At 40.8% G+C, this 18,822-nt stretch overlaps 1 protein-coding gene across 1 annotated transcript; it reads left to right on the forward strand.

Moving 5' to 3' along the window:
• Nucleotides 1–2,786: 2,786 nt before the first annotated feature.
• LOC311509380 (rho guanine nucleotide exchange factor 7-like) lies at nt 2,787–18,098 on the forward strand (the record flags this gene model as incomplete). The annotated part of the gene is made up of 22 exons (XM_084574569.1): nt 2,787–2,951; nt 4,274–4,357; nt 7,303–7,387; nt 7,494–7,612; nt 7,732–7,936; nt 9,068–9,159; nt 10,294–10,388; nt 10,623–10,718; nt 11,280–11,402; nt 11,496–11,634; nt 11,793–11,852; nt 12,000–12,146; nt 12,295–12,381; nt 12,535–12,613; nt 12,881–13,017; nt 13,123–13,347; nt 13,471–13,564; nt 13,658–13,747; nt 14,161–14,319; nt 14,673–14,766; nt 14,898–14,952; nt 15,159–18,098. 22 exons carry the CDS (start codon nt 2,787–2,789, stop codon nt 15,279–15,281), a joined length of 2,553 nt encoding a protein of 850 aa, XP_084430695.1. The 3' UTR covers nt 15,282–18,098.
• Nucleotides 18,099–18,822: the final 724 nt, after the last annotated feature.

Consider the following 18,822-nt stretch of genomic DNA (forward strand, 5'->3'; position numbering starts at 1 on the left):
CTGTATTATTACATTTTATACAGAGAATTGACCTTATGGCTGTACACTAAATTATATTCTGTTCAAGAACCATAACAGGTGATGTTTCTCAAATACTAGCATGCTAACACGCTAATTTAAGATAGTTAACTGGATAAACATGAATGCCTGCTAATCAGCTAGTATTGCTATGTCTAAATATAGCCTTAAATAGTAGCTATGAGGCTGTAGACCCAGTTTTAAATGCATATTGTATATATTTTTTAGTCATGTTTGACATTAATACATTTCTGAAGTTAAAATTAGCAATTTGCAAGATTTCCACCTCACCCAATACACTGTACTGTAGTAATTAAAAGCTGCGCTCTCTCTGATGTTGCATTCGTAAAGCTGCATATTTAAAGCAAACTCGAAAAGAAGCAGCTAGACTCGCATGTGGTGAGACTGTGTTTGGAAAGTTCTTTAGCCCACTGGTTTCAGATACCCCCGCAGTGGTTTTGTTCTACTTTGAAGCACAGTTAGGTTTTACTAAGCATGTGGATTTGGTCACAGATGTTCCACAAGTGTGTGCTGTGTTTGATGACTGTCTAACACGCATGCTGACACTATAATGCTACTCATTTTTTATTTTTATTTTTTAGGATTATGCTTTTCTGGTGTTTTGATAATGATGTTTTTCTTTAGTTTTTCCCCTGCTTGTATATGAAAACAGTTCAAGTATATTCTAGCTGGCTGGTTTTAGACGCAGATGCCATGCCAAGGTAATGTGCCAAGTAAAATTTGTCTCTAGGCCAGTCGTTTCTTAGGCGCAGATAGTCCAGCAATGTTAAATAACATCAAGAATCTAACATGGACATTAAAAATGATTAATAACAGCACCAACTTAGCAAAAGCGAAGTCTGGAGTTGGTGTTGCTGAAAGCCTTGATATAGTTAGTGCATGATACTTTTTGAATTCTTAGTGTGACATCCTGTTGATACATGAAATTCTTCACACCCACAGCCCAGCCCAGTTTGCCTCTGAATGCAGCATAAACTTCAGCTGCGTTCATCGAGCACATGTGTCGAGTCACACATATGAGAAGGTACAGGAATTGAACTAATGTCAACATGTTTCCAGTTTTCAGTAAAGAAGAATAGAAAAATACGTCAGTTTCATATCATAAAACTGGAGCATCATGTTTTCTGGAACCAAAATCAAATGCAGAGGTGTATGTTGGCCATGAATTACACATTTTGTGATGTGTGCGTGTGGTTCAGGAAGGAAACAGCTTCATTTCTGACAATACAATGACATTTTCATATATTACTGTGCTTTGCAGTTGCCCTGTTATTATTGTCGGGCATTGACCTTCACTATTCTGAACTATTCTGTTTTCCAAGAAAGTTAGGTGTGACCGAAAGCTGTGAGCTGAACTCTCCTATAGGTGGCGATACAACCCAGTTTGACACAGTTCAGCATAGAAAGTTGTCCCAGACACTCAATATTGATGCATGACAGAAAGAAATCGACTTAACACAGGAGTTATGGTTCATTGAATGAAGTGCATTAGCATATTTAAAGCCCAATGAGCAACCTTTATATATCTATATTATTAGTTAAACGTGTTTGAATCTACAGTCAGTGGTTTGAATTGGCACATTTTAAGACAAGAGACTTTCTTCCTCTTCTTTTTAATAAATGTCCCGCATAACATTGGGGTGGTTGTAAAAATGTATACCTTAAATAAATAAAATTGAGACTAGATGGGAACAAAATATTCTAAGTGAGCCACACGTTTCCCTGTGGACAATTCATCCACATGTTTTAAATGTGCAGATCTTTAAACGGAGTTCAATGTGCATGTTGCTTTTGCTACCCTGTACTGTTCAATTGGTCCGATAGTCATCAGTGGGACAGTCCCGTGATGTCCAGCTGTCAAACACTTCAAAAGCGGTGGAGGTTAAAACGGAAGTGAGACGGTTTTTCCGTCAAAATAAAAGTAAGAAACCATCCGAAGAATAAACGTCTCAAGTGCAAGAGAAGATACATGATTTGTTTGCGTTTAAAGTCAAATCAAAAGTAAAAATGCAGGGTTTAAGTAATGTTTTTGGATTCATCACTTGCTCTGTCATTGCCTATCAACAAGTGTTTACAGTTCTGGCAAAAATAATTTCAGAGACCATTTGCTTTTCTCTCAAGCAAAGCACTTGGAAATGATGAACGATAAAATTAATTTGTTTAATTCTGATTTCTCTCCTTACAATAGAATACAATGTATTTAAAGTATTTTTAAAGGCAGCAGCGTACTTTCTGATTGTGTTACTTTCACTTAAGAGATTATTAGCTATTGTTTTTAGTTGGATTTATTGATTTCGAGAGTATAGACGTTTGTGTCGCCATAATAATGTGCTTAAAGTAAAATCAGTGAACGACAGTGATGCTTTATCACTGTCCTCAGATAAAGCCTCCTTTTAGTTTGAAAAGTATAACAGGAAGTCGTTTCTTACAGCACCTGTCTTCACTGTGGTGCTGCTGCTACAGTTGTGCATGAGGAAAGGTGATGCCAGCATCCGCTGAGAGAGAGGGGGAGAGACAGAGAGAGAGAAAGAGAGAGAGAGAGAGAGGGGAAGGAAAACCCTTATTCCTCACTTCCATCTTTATTTATTTTTTCTATGCTGGAAAACAGCCCGAGGATCCAGCCAGCGCGCGTTGATTTCAAACAAGGCGGGGCTGAGTCTGCTTTCTCATTTTGGACGAACCACAAGTAGGGTAGCTCCAAGGGAGTGTGCTTCTGCTTCTGCTGCTGCTGCTGCTGTTTTATGAACATGAATTCTGCCGAACAGACGGTAACATGGCTCATAACGCTGGGGGTCCTGGAGTCTCCCAAGAAAACCATCTCGGATCCCGAGGCTTTTCTCCAGACGTCTCTGCAGGATGGAGTGGTGCTGTGCAAGCTGCTGGAGCGACTCAGACCCGGGACGGTGGACAAAGTAAGTGGATGCAGGGATCCGGGACTATGACAGAATTAAGAGACTAGAATATAATACACATTGTTCGATATGATAAATAAAATCATACAAAAACAATAAAGCAAATCGACTGAGAAATGTTAAACCCTTTAGGCCACCTGCATGATGTATAAATAAACCGTATTGGGCTTCCTGGAGAAAAAGTTAATTAATAGTAAATCTATAGGGTACTTAAATAAGAGGAAAATATTAAGGGATTTGTTCTTGCTGTTGATTGTAGCCCAAACTCTAGTCAAAACAGAAGAGTTCTTTGTACATGTATGTAACAACAATGATGCTAATTATGGAAGCAGGCCCCTGGAGTTAATTTATCTGCCTTTCTTTATTTATTTTTTTTTACTGTATGGTTTGTTGTATTACACATTCCCTTTGCGTTATCTGATTTATTATAATATTCCAGGAGCAAATAAAATATGAATATGACCTGACTGAGGCCTAAATTAAAGCATACTTTGCTATTATGTTACTAATGCCAAAAGGAAATGCTGTAATAACCAACTATGAAATAAAGCCAAATTATACAGGCCCTTTTTTTAAGACACCTGCGCAGATTTACGCATACCTTTGTTCATGCTGAGACTGAACAAAACATGTCTTTAATTTGAATTTTACATGTTTATATCTCCGTCTCTGTGTCAGAAACAAACACACTCACACGCGCATACTTAAACAATGGACCATGAACCTGTCAACGTCATATCCTCCTTAGGTTTATCCAACCTGTTTCAAAATAGCCCCTGTTAACGCGACACCAAGGGAGTCCTTTCAAAATAAAGGCGCAAACGTGTCCTCTGGCGTGGATAACGTTATTGTTTGACTTTTAGGAACAGGTTTAATATATTTGGTGATATTTTATGAAGGAGTCAAACTTGTTTTCAATGTTATATTACATTTTAACGCTCCATTTCTTAATACGCTGCAAATATTATGAAAACGAATAGATGCTAGGAGGAAAAAATAAATAAAATCTAAGAGATAGCTGAAAAAGTAAAGATACACAAATTATAATAATTGGAGGTCAAACTATCTACAGCAGTAAAATAATGCCAATAGTGTGTTTTTAGTCGAAATTTAAATTAAACTAATGAAAACGGCTCTCAATTAATGCTTTATTTTGAAAGGTCAAACCGGATGTTAGGCTTATTAGCTAGCTTGATCCTGGAAAGCAGCAAGTGGCAAGTGCACCAGGAACGCCTGGAAATAAGATTTGTTTTCAAACGGGAAAATCTTAAACAGAGCCCTTAAACCGATATTGACGTCTCTTTTTTTTTGTGTGTGTTTAGTTTTTCCAAGAACCGAGGAACGACGGCGAGTGTCAGAGGAACATTACTGAGTTTATTAAAGGCTGTGGGGCTTTCAGTGTAGAGGTGAGTTAACCATTGACTTAACGCATCTATAATGTATTTGTTAGTGCACTTCCACAGTGGGAAGCCTGGAGGACAGGTGTCCCTTTGTCCACTCAAACATATTCATCGGTTAAAACCAATTTTTAAACTTGCATGTCCAATTATTTAACCGCAACGTCTTTATCCTTTTAAACTGTTTAGCTCGTTACTCCTGTTAACGGTGTGGTGCCAATGTAAGTATCCCCCCCCAGGAGGTGTGCCCCCTCCCGCGGGAGCGCGCATAGATCCAGTGAAGGCGGACCGACGTAACTACGGTCGATTTCACCTCATAATATTAATCAATGTTAATTTAATCAAGTGTTATTTGCCTCAGATATGTCTACTGGACTAAAATGTCGTCTGTCATTTTTAACAACCTGGCAACCCACAATTTATCATAGGTAAAGGCATTTTTATTAGTCATTAGTAAAACTCAGTGTGAGTGCTGTTTATGAGTTGGCCTAGGTGAGTATATTTCAGCCTGTGATAACAATATGTTGTTTTTTCATTGTAAAAAAACACAAAGTCTAGTTTAAAATAGCAAAGAGACTGTACAGATTGTGTGCATAAAAAAGATTCTGGTCCTGATAGACCACAACCTCCTGCCAGAGGGGAGTGACTCAAAAAAGTTTGTGTCCGGGGTGAGAGTGATTGGCTGCAATCTTATCTGCCCGCCTCGGCGTCTTGTCTTGGAGGGGTACAGGTCCTCGAGGGAATGTCAGATCGCACCCGGTCACCCTCTCAGCAGAGCGGACGGTACGCTGTGGTCTGTCTTTGTCTTTAGCAGCGGCAGGAGCTTACCTGTGATGCTGCTTCATTTGTAGTTATGGAAACAAGAAGACGGACATGGACACGCCGTTTTCAGTTCTGATTTGACTTTTTGAGTCTCTGGAATAGATCAGTGAATGGGTAGGTCTTGTTTTTATGTTTAGGATGATTGTAGTCCAAACAGTTGGCATTCATCATCTTTGAAATAAGAAATATGAGTTGACTATTGCTACAGTGCTCGTCTGGTGCATGGTATATGTGATAACAATGATTATAGGTTATAGCAGAGCTCTATGCTGTTTGTTATACTCTGATAATATATCTATATAGGCATTACAACAGCTGTTTGGTTCAATAGTGTCAAATATGAAGTCGGTAGTTGTGGGTGTGTTTCCTCAAAAATACCTGTGTTGTCGTGCACGTATTTGGGTGTGTGCATGTGTCTGTGTTTGCACAACAGTGAGTCAAGCCAGGTTATATCCTGCCTCGCAGTGGCTGTGCAGATAAGAGGGAGTGGGGAGTGTAGAAAATGACTACACACACACGCACACAGACATTATTGATCACAGCCATGGAAAAAAAAACATGTAATCATAATGGAAAAGAGAAGATTATGCAACCAGAGCCCTGGATCTAGATGTAATTTTGTTGTTGTTAAATCTTTGTTACAAGAAGGGCGGGCGTTTTAAAGAAATCTTGGTAAAGGTGGACTCTGGAGGGAATGAAAAGATGAAATTAGGGAATGGAGAAGAGTGGGCTGATGTAATGCAGCATGCCAGGCAGCCAGTGGATTTTCCAATCAGGTTGATTATAGAGGCATGTCAGGCATGTTGCTGGATGCCAAGGTCTCCATTACCAGCGGTCCGACTGACATCAGCGTAGTAATTCTCCCAGACAGTCATCGGACAAGCAGAGGACAAGCCAGACGGTCCGATAGAGGAGGATTACAGAGTGGATGGCAAGTGCCAGCGTGAGTGTGGGTCATGATTAGGAAGAGCAGCAGAGTTAATCACACAACAATCATACATTTACCATCAGCTAATAATTAAACCTGATTGGTTGAGATTCTATTTAATACGCAGTGATCATGGTTTTTGTATTACATATTTATTTTTAAATTTAAATAAATGTGTAAAGCATTTTTTCCTACACATTTACTTTCTAGATTTAGACAAAAATTCAACATCAACAGCAGTTTTTGTCCATTAGTAGGAAACGAGATCTCTCTGTGAGTGCTTTTCCTTGTTGGCGACATTCTACACGTGGTTCGGATTTCAGTATTGATCAAGTTCATTGATACGTGGGACCTGGAAGGAGCATCAGCTACAGTAAATACTTAAATTGTGTATGCGGACGCAACACTGGTGCAGTTGTACTGCAACGGGGAATATGAAGCCTCGTGTTGTATCTTGGGCCTGTGCCAGCGGAAGAGGTCAAAGTGTCCATTAACTGTTGGGTGCCTGCTGCTCTGACTGCCAACCGGCCTCTGTAAATAAATCAAACCGAGTGCATTCTAAAAGGATATGTTCTGTGGTTTTATTATTGGACTGAGACCAAATCTGCCAAATCAGTCAAGAATTAGGATTCTGGAGAGGAAATAATTTATGATAAAAATTAAGCAGGATTGACTTTCATGCCCCAAATCACACCACCGCCTTCACGCCTTGGGAGTGTAGGAGTCACTCGGTGTGTGTGTGGTGTACACAAGATTAGGAGCTTCGGAGGTATTTTGATTATAGTCGTGTGTGTGTGTGTGGGGGTGTGTGTGTGATGGGGAGATTATTGTGGGGAGCTCAGACTTTGAGTAATCCAGCTTGAGACTGCAGTTGTAGCTGGGCTGTATCGTAAACGCCCACGAAACTGTGTTTTTTTTAAATTTAGGCTGATGTACTTATTCATGGTGTAAAGTTACGAGGAGGGATTCAGTCTCTAAATCTAAGTAAGCGGGATAAGTGAGGTTCAAAACCTTGTGAATCATTCGTAGGTTCCTTCTTTGTTTACCTCCTCACTTCACTTCAGTGTCAGATACATACATGGATTATTCAGGAAAGACAGCTTTGTGTTCTTGTTAATGTCGCCCGCTATAAATTTAACATGAATGTGTGTCCTTTTTATTTTATGCCTCTTTCCATTACCACTGTTTTTTTTTCTCCTTCAAGGTTTTTGAGGTCAATGACCTGCTGCAGGGGCTGAACTTCTCCAAGGTGCTTAACTCCTTGGTTGCGCTTAACAAAGCCACTGAAGGTGAGATTGTTTGTGCGTGAGGTTCCCTCAAATTCATCGTTTGCAGGATTTCTAATGAATTTACAATACTTTGATTGTTTGACACTTTGTTCACGCTCCGATTCAGGTGATTCTGTAGAGAGGGCGTGTGTGCCGCACTCCTCAAATCTGAGGATCAAGTCATTCGACTCTCTGAACACTCAGAGCCGCTCCTCAAAGCTGCTGCTGCCTCCGTACCGCAGCCTGGTGAGTTACCATGACAACGACGACAACCCGAGTCAAGTAGTAGACTTGAAGGTTCCCTTCTGAACGACACTAATAAATACATTTAACAAATTGTTGTTCATTGCTCTCCTCGTTTCCAGGACATGTCCGAGGGCGGTGGGTGTGGCCACATACTGGTCAAGGCGCGCTTCGCCTTCCAGCAGACCAATGAGGACGAGCTCTCCTTCTCCAAGGGTGACATCATCAGCGTGATCAGGCAAGAGGACGGGGGCTGGTGGGAAGGCTCGCTGAACGGCAAGACCGGGTGGTTCCCGAGTAACTATGTACGAGAGCTGAAAGGAAGCGGTGGGTGCAGCTCTTATTGCTTCAGCCACTGTCAATTTGCAATGTACCGGCTTCTTATTGTTTTGCTTACAGACGGCGGTTTTGTATCTCTCCTGCATATATATGAGTCGCATATTAATGCCTTCCAGTATTCTCATCTTAACCACCTTCAGCTGCGTCAGAGCAGCTTGTTTATAAAATATTTTGCATGTGCTTCCATCAGGACTGCAAGATGAGAGTCATGGAGTAGAAGTAAACACTGTAGGGAAATTTTGCGGTTACACTTCTTTATATCAAATGGACACAAACTTTGCAATATGAATTTAAGGTGAGGTTTTTTCTCTGAAGAACTGACAAGGCCAATTACACTTACGGATACACACAAACAAACACACTTCCTGCACGTCTGTTCTTACTGATAATGACTTCCTGAGCTCTTGTAGCTGCTGTGTATTTTTCAAGCATGGAAGGAAGCTATCCTTGAAATGAGGGCTTCTTGGAGAGTAACATTTGTTTGGGTTTCTTTGATTGATTGGATCAGAAATCCCCTTCATTTAGATAGTATAGCTGAGTTGTTTGTGTCCACCTTTGTCTCACGAAAGTATCACCAGAAAAGTGAGATATGATATTTTCATTCCAGTAATGACGTGTGATTTCTGAACTCCGCTTGAGCATGGATTTCAGGGAGCTGTTGACTGCCGCCGCCACCCCCCCCCGTGATTGTAAGAGCCACATCCTCGTGGCTCATTTGATTGTGTCGGTGCATTGTGTTGCTTTCTGAGGAGGGAAGGCAGGAAAGAAGGAAGAGCGCTTCATAAGCACACAAAGACAGGAAGTTCCAGAGCAGCTGTATAGAAAGGAACTTCCTGACTTAAAGCTCACGGCAGAAAACAACGACGGCCGTGACAGCGGCGCACTGAGGGATGTCAGTAAATGTCCAGTGAGAGCAGTATGATGTGTTTGATAGCAGGCTGTGGTAGTTATGTCAAGTGAACAGACGTGAATTGTCGTTCTTGAGACTGAATCCTTGTCTATATCACACTCAGTCGGTCACATGATGCATTCATTTACTTGAATTTTCCTCATTTGCTTTATTTAATGAAACATTTCTGTCTCCACTTCTTAAAAAATGACCTCCTTCTCTATTTTTAGACAAAACATTAGAGAAACCAAAGTCTGGGACTCTGAAAAGTCCACCCAAAGGCTTTGACACCACTATCATCAGTAAGACCTACTACAATGTGGTAAGCATCACTGCACCTGAACATATGAAGAAAATCTACTATTATTAAATCTATGCAATTTAATTTAGGTATTTAAAACAGTTCTGTCATTAGCCAGAAATCAAACAATCTGTGTTTGCCTTCGATATTTCCTGGCGCAGCTTTAAGGTTACAGCACTGTTGCCACATGTGTCTGCCTTTGTGTGCTGTCACGGTCAATTATTTCTCATCCACACATCGAATTAATCACTGTGAGGCCGCGAATGTGTGCGTAATCATTTGCGGAGCCCGCATAGCACCCCCTACGTGTGTCATCCGTGTGTGTGTGTGTGTGTTTGCGAGACAAGAGTGCAGCAAATGTAATGTAGGTTATTTCTTCCATCCCAGTGGTTTCTGGGGCAGCCTCGCCCCAGGGTCGGCCCCTGCTGGTGTGTGTGAGCGCTAGTGTGTGTGAATAATGCAACAAGCTGTCACAGTCTCTCTAGACAGCCCATATTTGGTTGGGATGCCTGCATCTTTCTCATCCTCGGACACACACGTAGACCCTGCCTGAAGTCAGAGCTGTCCCCAGACGCTAATGCAAAAGCAAAGTTAGAGATACATTTTTTTTTCCTTCTCAGTGGGAGTGTGAGTAGGAGATGCAGGCTTTGGGCTTTTTGTAAGTTTGTGCGCATGTTCCAGATACATGCACTTAGATATGACATATATTGTCGATAAACAACCGGAGTTCCTTCAAATAATGTCAGAATTCTACCGCCTCATGACCTAAAGGGAGACACAACATCTTTTACTCCTCCAACACTGTGCAATTCATTATCTGAAAGCTCATTCCTGTGAGGTTTCTGATGTCGCGGCAAGATTAGCTTATTAGCATGTGAGTTAGAGCCTTGGAAAGCCACTCAAGGCAGTGTTACAGCTCCCAAAGGGTCTGATAACTCACTCCATTAGCCTATTACAAAATACATCTACTACTGAAAAGCCAGCTCCCTATAGACTCATCTTAATGTGTGCATGGATGTTTGGGTCTGATCTTAATGGGCTCAAAGTGACAAAAGCAGAATGCATGTAGCAGCTGTAACCAACACTTTTTTTTTGAGCTCTGCTTCTTACCATTAAAACAGCACCACTGTCTCCGTTTTCTCCTTCCTCTGTCAGGTCCTGCAGAACATTTTGGAAGCAGAGAATGAATATTCGAGGGAGCTGCAGAGTCTCTTGGGTTCATACCTTCGCTCCCTTCACCCCACAGACAGGTAGAGTTATTTTTACTCAGACTTTAGAGTCAGATTTTGGAGGTAGATAAAACACACACTAGCATATCTGTTGCGTTATTCATATAATCTGAATATATTTGTATACATATATACCACCTAGCACACCATCTATCCTATACTGCAAACATACAGTATATGTCAGAAAATATGTGAACTAAACGAGCACTCGAGAAATGTGTTCTGTCCTCACCTCACCTCGCCTCTGTTTTGCAGACTCAGCAGTGTTGACATCAGTCACATTCAGGGAAACCTGGAGGAGATCTCAACCTTTCAGCAGATGTTGGTGCAGTCCTTGGAGGAGCATACCAAGTCAGTTTTTCATTTTTGTCTGCTAATAATACAATATAATGATGCTTTCTCATCGTCACCTGGATAAAATAATGTTTTTTTTTAGAATGCACAGCTGTAATCAGCACATTAAAAACAGGCTATGATACTTTCTTTACAAGTTGTAAAATCTAGTTATGGGCGTTGTAGTATGTGTTTGTGTTAGCTTTCAAGTGGTGTCACAGCTCTTCAACTCGAGGTGCGTACCCTCAGGGTTAGCGAGCGGCTGGTCTGAGTGGAGCGTTGCGCAGGCAGTTCTTAAAGCAGCAGAGACATCTAGTGGTCTGTTATAGTTCAGATGTTTTTGTCCGATAAAAACAAGCAATTGACTTAGTGTACTTTGTTATCCAGAGCTCACCATTAAATAATCAGGAGAAGAGGAATCTTTTTGGTCTTAAACTCAGCCTTGATGGGAATGTTACTACTTTTTTCTCCATATCTTGAATGTCTGAATGCCAGTTGAGTCCCTGTAATTGTCGCCCTTGCAATCTTAGCAATTAATGTAACACGAGTCTAATATTATTATCACATTTGTGTGTGTAGGCTGCCTGAAAGCCAGCAAAAGATCGGGGGGTTCTTCCTGAGCCTGATGCCCCAAATGAGAGTCATCTATGTGGCCTACTGCTCCACTCACCCGTCTGCTGTCAGCGTCCTCACACAGCACAGGTACGGGCTGACAAATACTGGGTGGGTATATTTAAATTTCAATATAAAATTCCCATAAACTGTGTTTTGTTTCTTTGTCTGTGTGCGTTACAGTGAGGAGTTGGGGGAGTACATGGAGTCAAAGGGGGCATCCAGTCCTGGGATCCTGACACTGACGATGAGTCTGAGTAAACCTTTCACCAGACTGGAGAGATACCCAACGCTGCTGAAGGAACTGGACAGACATATGGAGGTAAGTCTTCTCTCCAGTCCTGCATATTTAATGTTTTACAGATCACTCTTAATTGTTAACATACTAATAAACTGAACAGGTTGTCCTTCTGATGATGAGAGGAGAGAAAAGACATTTTTCTTCTGTTCTTGTGTTTAATATTTCCCATGTTTTTTTAGGATCAACACCCTGACAGAGCTGACCTCCATTCTGCCATGACGGCCTTTAAAAACCTTAAAGTAAGACGCAGATTCATCTGTTGGATGAATTTTACTTATTAGAACTAAACAGAGTCTTCATTTAAATTTCAGGCTGGTTTATCTTAGAAATGATCTCACTGAGGCTTTGTACATATGTGTGCCTTTTTTTTTTCTGTGTGTGTTCAGGCTCAGTGTGAGGAAGTGAGGAAGAAGAAGATCCTGGAGTTGCAGATTTTAACAGAGCCCATCAGAAACTGGGAGGGAGACGACATCAGAACCCTAGGCCCTGTTCTCCACATGTCCCAGGCCACAGTTCACACAAAGAGTTGCCAGGTACTCGTCACAGCCTTAAACCGTTAAACCTAGTTAAACAAGACATTTGATTTAATGGAGGAGAATTTATACCTCTGTCATGTGACTCAGCTTACTGTTGAATTTGAGTGTCCATGAAGGTGCATGTAAAAAGTACTTTGTCTTTCAGGAGTCAAATGAACGCTACCTCCTCCTCTTCCCTCACACTCTCCTCATGATCTCTGCCAGCTTGAGGATGAGTGGGTTCATCTTCCAGGTATGTTTGCAGTTTGTAATTACACTCTTGCACAGCGGAAACAACACTCCCTGAATATCACCGTCTCAGATAACATACATATGCAGAGATTTGCTTTTGTTCATTATTCACCGTGTTAGGCGTCGAACACACTGTTGGTGTTTGTGTCTGCAGGGAAGGATGCCGTTATCAGGAATGCTCATCTCGAGAATAGAAGACGGAGAAAAACTGAAGAATGCTTTTGAAATATCCGGTCAGACCCCTCTCTCATTTAACTAGGAAGATTTCTCTCACCCGAAATACAGTCAATACATCAGTGCGTCAGTTCTATCACTCTACAGTGACTGTCAAACCACAAAGTCACAGAACAGGTTTCACTTTGAGTTTAGACCAAAAGGGAGGTCTTTAACACTTTCACTTATTACAAGCTAAACCCAAACTAGTTCACTGGATGTTTATGCACTTTCTCTTTGTACAAGCGCCAAGACGTTATTGTAAATTTGCGTGTGTTGTTGGGCAGGCGGCCAGTGTGAGCGGATGCAAGTAGCGTGTAACAGCCAACGCGATCTGCAAGACTGGCTGGATGTTCTCACCAAATACACCCACACTTCTGCTGCACACACTCACTCGCACAGGCCTCAGTCCATCTGTCACACAGTAAGTCTCCACGCTCTCTGAAGGATAACTGGTTTGACAAGAGTCAGTTGATCTTCACCCCCTTCACTGCCCTCCTTTCTGTTCTCTCTCTTCCACTTCACCCAGTTGCCCTCTCATCCTGTCACTCCTTCCAAACACTCTGAGTCTCGAGGAGGAGGCAGCGGCAGCCCTTACCACACACTTCCTCATCTCTCCTCGTATGGTACGGGCCACAGTAGCAGTCCAGTGTGGGGACCCCTGGAGCCACCGAGCACCCCCAAACCCTGGAGCCTGAGCTGCCTTCGCCCTGCGCCTCCACTCAGGCCTTCTGCTGCCCTCTGCTACAAAGAGGTGCTGTACATTGAGTGCTTCCTAAAATGAGACCATATGTAAATTCTGGTGCAATGCAGGGTACGCGTTGCTCAAACGGAAATCTGAATTCCTGTTTCACATACTTCTGATTCTCTCTTGAAGGATATGAGTAAGAGTCCCAAAAATATGAAGAAGTTGCTCCCTAAGAGGAAGCCGGAGAGGAAACCGTCAGAAGAGGACTTCACTGTCAGGAAGAGTGAGTATGACACAGCAGCTTAAACACAGCACAGTTATGGTGAAGGTATAATATGAGCGATAAAAATAGCGATATAAATGTCTTGTGTCTTAGGCACGGCAGCTCTAGAGGAAGATGCTCAGATACTGAAAGTGATCGAGGCCTATTGCACCAGCGCCAAGACACGACAGACCCTCAACTCCAGTGAGTACACCCATCAGCACATTCATCTGTAAGCACACCTTAACACGGACCCATAGGTACTGCATGTCTTATTGCTAACCATTGTTCTCTGCTTTTGGCTCTAACAGTGTTTTTCTCTCTCTTCTCTCTTTATGTCTTGCCTTGATTCTTCTGTTTTATTCAATAACCGTTTCATTCCCATTGTCCTATTTGCTTTTATCACCATCATTCCTCTTTTCTATGAATAATGTCTTCCTGTTGCTTCCTTAATTTATCCCACCCGACATTTTTTTTAAATTTCTATTTGGTTCAAACGTCATCCCACACCTTGACTATGGTTTATCCGACACCCCTCATCCTTTATCCAATATGGTTTGTACCCCCCTCCCTCCTCTCGTCAATTTGGTTCGTTCAAACCCTATCTATTGCTAAAGCCTGGCAAGGAACAGACCTCATGCACAATCACGTGCTTGCTGACACCAGCCTCGCCGTGACTGGTTTACCTGGCAATCTACCATGTTCTGACCAATCAGAAGACTCCGATTATGACAGTATCTGGACCGCGCATAGTTACAGGACTGCCTCATTTTCTCGTAAGATATTGGCGACGCAAACCCGAAAACCTGCTGGTGAACCAGTTAGAGATGTATACATATATATCCATATCTTGGACCTTTCACTTCCTGTGTGTATCTGTCTATGTATTGTGCATACTTGGTGTATGTCTTTGTGTACAGTTGTATATTCCTACGAATGTATAGTTGCTTTAACAAGTATGCTTGCAGTTTGCTTGTAGTTTGTAAAGCACCCCAAATGTATTCAAGCCCTTCTTTAAGGTCCTCTTTTAATGCTGCATTCATAAATTCAAATGACGAAGTATGTTTTGTACGCTTTTGTGTATTTGTGAATTTTCTTATACCAATAACTGTTGTTGCTGTTCGATCAGGCTCCAGTAGGAAGGATATAGTGCTGCTCTCAGAGGACGAAAAGATTATTGTGGAGGAAACCAGGAGCAACGGACAAACTGTAATGGAGGAGAGGTGAGATAAAGATGTTTTTGTGAGTATACTTCCGCACAAAAAAATTTAGGCTGAGCTTGTTACAGAACTGAAGCAAAAACTTGATGTTTGCTGGCGTCTTAAGCTAACGAAGAGCTAATCTGTTGCTGCAGGAGTTTGGTGGACACTGTGTACAGTCTCAAAGATGAGGTCCAGGAGCTCAAACAGGTGAGTTTAGTCACTAACCAGAGCTTCTTACTGGGTTTAGGGTTTAAAATGAGGTCCAGCTACATTTTAATGCAATTACAACGGTTCCTCAAGAAATTACTATGAATGAAACCATTGCTATTCGCTAGCCTTGTTTTCGCAGGACTACTATACTTTTGTTGGATCTCATATCTGCTCATTTTCTCACCTTCTCACTCTCCCTCCAGGACAACAAGAGGATGAAGAGAACACTGGAGGAGGAACAACGGGCGAGGAAAGAGCTGGAGAGGATTGTCAGGAGAGTTTTGAAGAACATGAACGACCCAACCTGGGATGAGACTAACCTCTGAGATCAATATGCATTTTGAAAATTATGGAAGAGACCACTTTCTGACTTTAAGACGACCAAATGACAAGAACTCAAGAATTCAACCTGTATGGACGAAAGCTGCCGCAACCCGACATGTCACCATTTCCACTGGCTTTGACCTTCACAGTAACTTGTGTGCCAAACTGTGGTGTGGACCAAGAGAAAATGCCTGCCAGCCCTCAGTGAAGCCATCTGAAGTGACCGTAAAACTGTGAAGCAATAACAGCTGGTAGGCGTGATGATCATTTTCTGTCAAGCTCCTTCGTTCTTTTTCGTCAGCCTTGGAAACTCTGACAAAAGGATCACGTTTTCTCCTTAACTTGTTCTCCTCTGGTATAAACTGTCACCACTGCCAGGACAGTATTTTATTGACTGGCCACGTGCAAGAGTGTGAGCTCTTTGTGAGTTTAAAAGCAGTATGTGAGTGAAATTACTTACCTGAACTTGAAATAGACATATTTTCCCAACACTCCTCCTTTCATTAGCAGTAACTTTTTCTCAATTCCTAAGTTAAATCATCTTAAAAGCATCTGTTAAAACACTATATGTTTATAATTCACAGAATATAAAGTTATTTGTTTTAGCATACATTTTAAACGTACTACTAAAGACCAGCACTTATAAGTGACCATGACAGTTCAGCTTAACATTACTTTACAGATCCACATACATAGTTTGATTGATTGTACTGTGACAGTTCTTCCACTTTTGCATACAATTGATTGTTTGGAGGCTCAAACAAAAAAATGTTTTTGACAATTATATGATTTAATTAAGAGTTAGATATATTCAAACTTGTTAAATTAAAGGCAATTCTCAGGAATTAACATGATCATCGGTTTAAATCTCAAGCTCCAGATAACCATTTCAGATTTCACATCTAAAGCAATAGTTTAGGGTTCACAAAACCGTCTCTGCTAACATTTCTGCCGCTGAGAGAAGTTTTCTGATGAAAAATACTTGTTCCTTTCAGCACTTTTCCAGAAGTAGATTAATAAATCATACGTTTGTGGTGAAAGTGCAACGTTCGATATTTTTTAGGTAATAAGAAGTCAAGCTAATTAACTTAAGTAACTATGGAGTAATTCACAGCAAGTGATGACTCCTCTTAAAGCCGAGTGGGCAACATTTTTACTTTTGTTTAACTCTTTCTAAACTCGTCTTCTGCACTTTCTTTTCCTGTTGTCACTGGGATTTTCAGCAGTAAAAATAACTATATAAATTATCATATGAGCTAAGATACAATCAAACAAAGTTAATATTGCCGTCACGATGACTTGCAGCCATTCATAATATGCCATGTGTATGCTGTAATATAAAGACGGCCCAGAATGTAGGAAAAAAGCTAATGCTACTGTATGTTACTGTAACTTTATCAATCTGTGAAGATAAAAAAAAAAGTGTATTACAGAATGGAGACTGAATTTATATTACATATAAAGAGACTGCCAATCTTTAGATGCTCATTTTATTAATTAAACACTGAACAATTAAACTGCACTGAACTGATGCAATGGCACTGATTTGTCCAGGAAGAACTGACACTGAATGAATATCCACAGATGCTGCCATTCTTTCTACAGCTAATCAAAATGTGTTTCTGTTTCACGACCAAAGCAATACAACACTGCAAAATGTTCTTTTTTTTTTTTTTTTTTAAATGATGTCAATATACTTACTGTAGATGATTTCTTATTTTTTATATTTGTCAATGTGTTTCTACTCCGGCTTTGATTTATAACACCTATGATTTTTTTTTACCTGACGTGTTCGATCACACTTAATATTATTTGTACAGAAAAGCAGCATATTTAGCGTTCGGTAAAGCGTTCAGCTTCACCTACAAATGACATAATGAAATTAGAACCACACTAATGAAAGCTATGTAACACAATATGCAATATGTTATTTGCTCTAACTTATGTATTTAACTGATTTATCTAAGTGTGTTGTGTGTTCAGATGTTGCAGTGATGAATTGCAGTAGTTACGATGACAAGAATCGTCCCCCTCTATTTATTTCACCCATTTGTCTGCCAGTGAATAAAATATTGAATCAAACTTGAATCTCCAGTAGTTTTATACGTCTGCAAATAAAGTTATGAGGGTTCACCGAGTTTGATATTTTCATTGACTTTTGCAGTTTCTGGTTTATTTAATAACTTGTGTTTTACATTTTGACGTTTCAAAGGGGCCTAATGATGGAGATGACATGAATGTCTGCAGCAAGAAAATGGCTAATACAGTATATCGTCAAGCAATCCAACAATAAGGAATCCTGTATTATTGTTGTACTATTTTATACATTACTAGGATTCACCTGTTCAGAGCAGAGTTTTGGATTGAGCAAGTGAAAATCATCTTGATTAGAAACAATGTACCAACTTCAAAACCATTTATTTTCTTTGCTTAGACACTTTTTTGTTATTACTAATTTTGTTTTTGCCCATTTACCCATTGACTGTATAAACTAGGGAGCAACAGCGCCCCTCTGGGATGTAACGACTATCTAATGTTACCTAATGTTAGTGGTCAGAACGAGTATTGCAGCTTTATTAAAGAGACGCCAGGTGTAAATCGGTTACCTTGATTAATAACGGCTAAAGTATCAAACAAGTAAAAGAAAATTCGGACACGACGCTGGGAAACTTTTTGACGGACACGTCGGTGGGAAAATAACTCATGAAGTGAAGCTGTGACGCCAGCCTGCACCTTGACTCTCTAAGACAAACATTTGGAAACCAACAATTTAAGCTAAACAATTTAAGAGTTCGCCAACGTACTGTCCCAACGGTGCTAAAGACGTTAGCCGAGATGCTAATGGAAACTGGAGCTGGCGACGACGCCGAGAGGAAACGACTTCTGTCAACAAACAAACTGTAGGAGCAACAACAACAACAACATCATCTTCGAAAAAGATGGGAGTGGAGTATGGACTTCGACGTTCTTCTTCTTCTTCTTCTTCTTGATTTCCGGCAGGCTGTACGCTATCCAGCGTAATGCTGCCCTCCACCGGTCATACCCAGAACTACTTAATTAAATTTTCACATATAATCCAGCAGAGTGCAGAACTTTTAATACTGCCCTCCCTAAGGAGTTAGATTTTTCTCCTGATGCAAAGATACCTCGAAAAGAAATCACAGACAGACCCAGATCATACAGGTCTATAAATAGCTGTCGTCTCTGACTGGAATATAGCTTGCAAGAAAGAAGCACACGCACCACCGTCTCCAATTCTCCACACTCACACAACCCATTCTCATGCTTACCTATGACTTTTAAGCAACTGGCCAGACAGCAATGCCCCAGCCTCAGTCTCGTTAAAACAACTTCATCCTTCCGCCCAAACATACTTCTCAATTTTTTACACTTTACTGAGGGTTGTAAACTAAAATAATGCCTTCCCCTCTGCTCCTGGTTCCACTCATTCTGCCACTGCAACTCAAGTTTTACATTACAGATACTCACACATTCACTCTTACCCATCATGACATTCAATTCTATATTTTCTTTAGACAATGA

The sequence above is a fragment of the Chelon labrosus genome (assembly GCF_963514085.1).
Source record: "Chelon labrosus genome assembly, chromosome: 24".
NCBI classification, from domain to species: domain Eukaryota; kingdom Metazoa; phylum Chordata; class Actinopteri; order Mugiliformes; family Mugilidae; genus Chelon; species Chelon labrosus.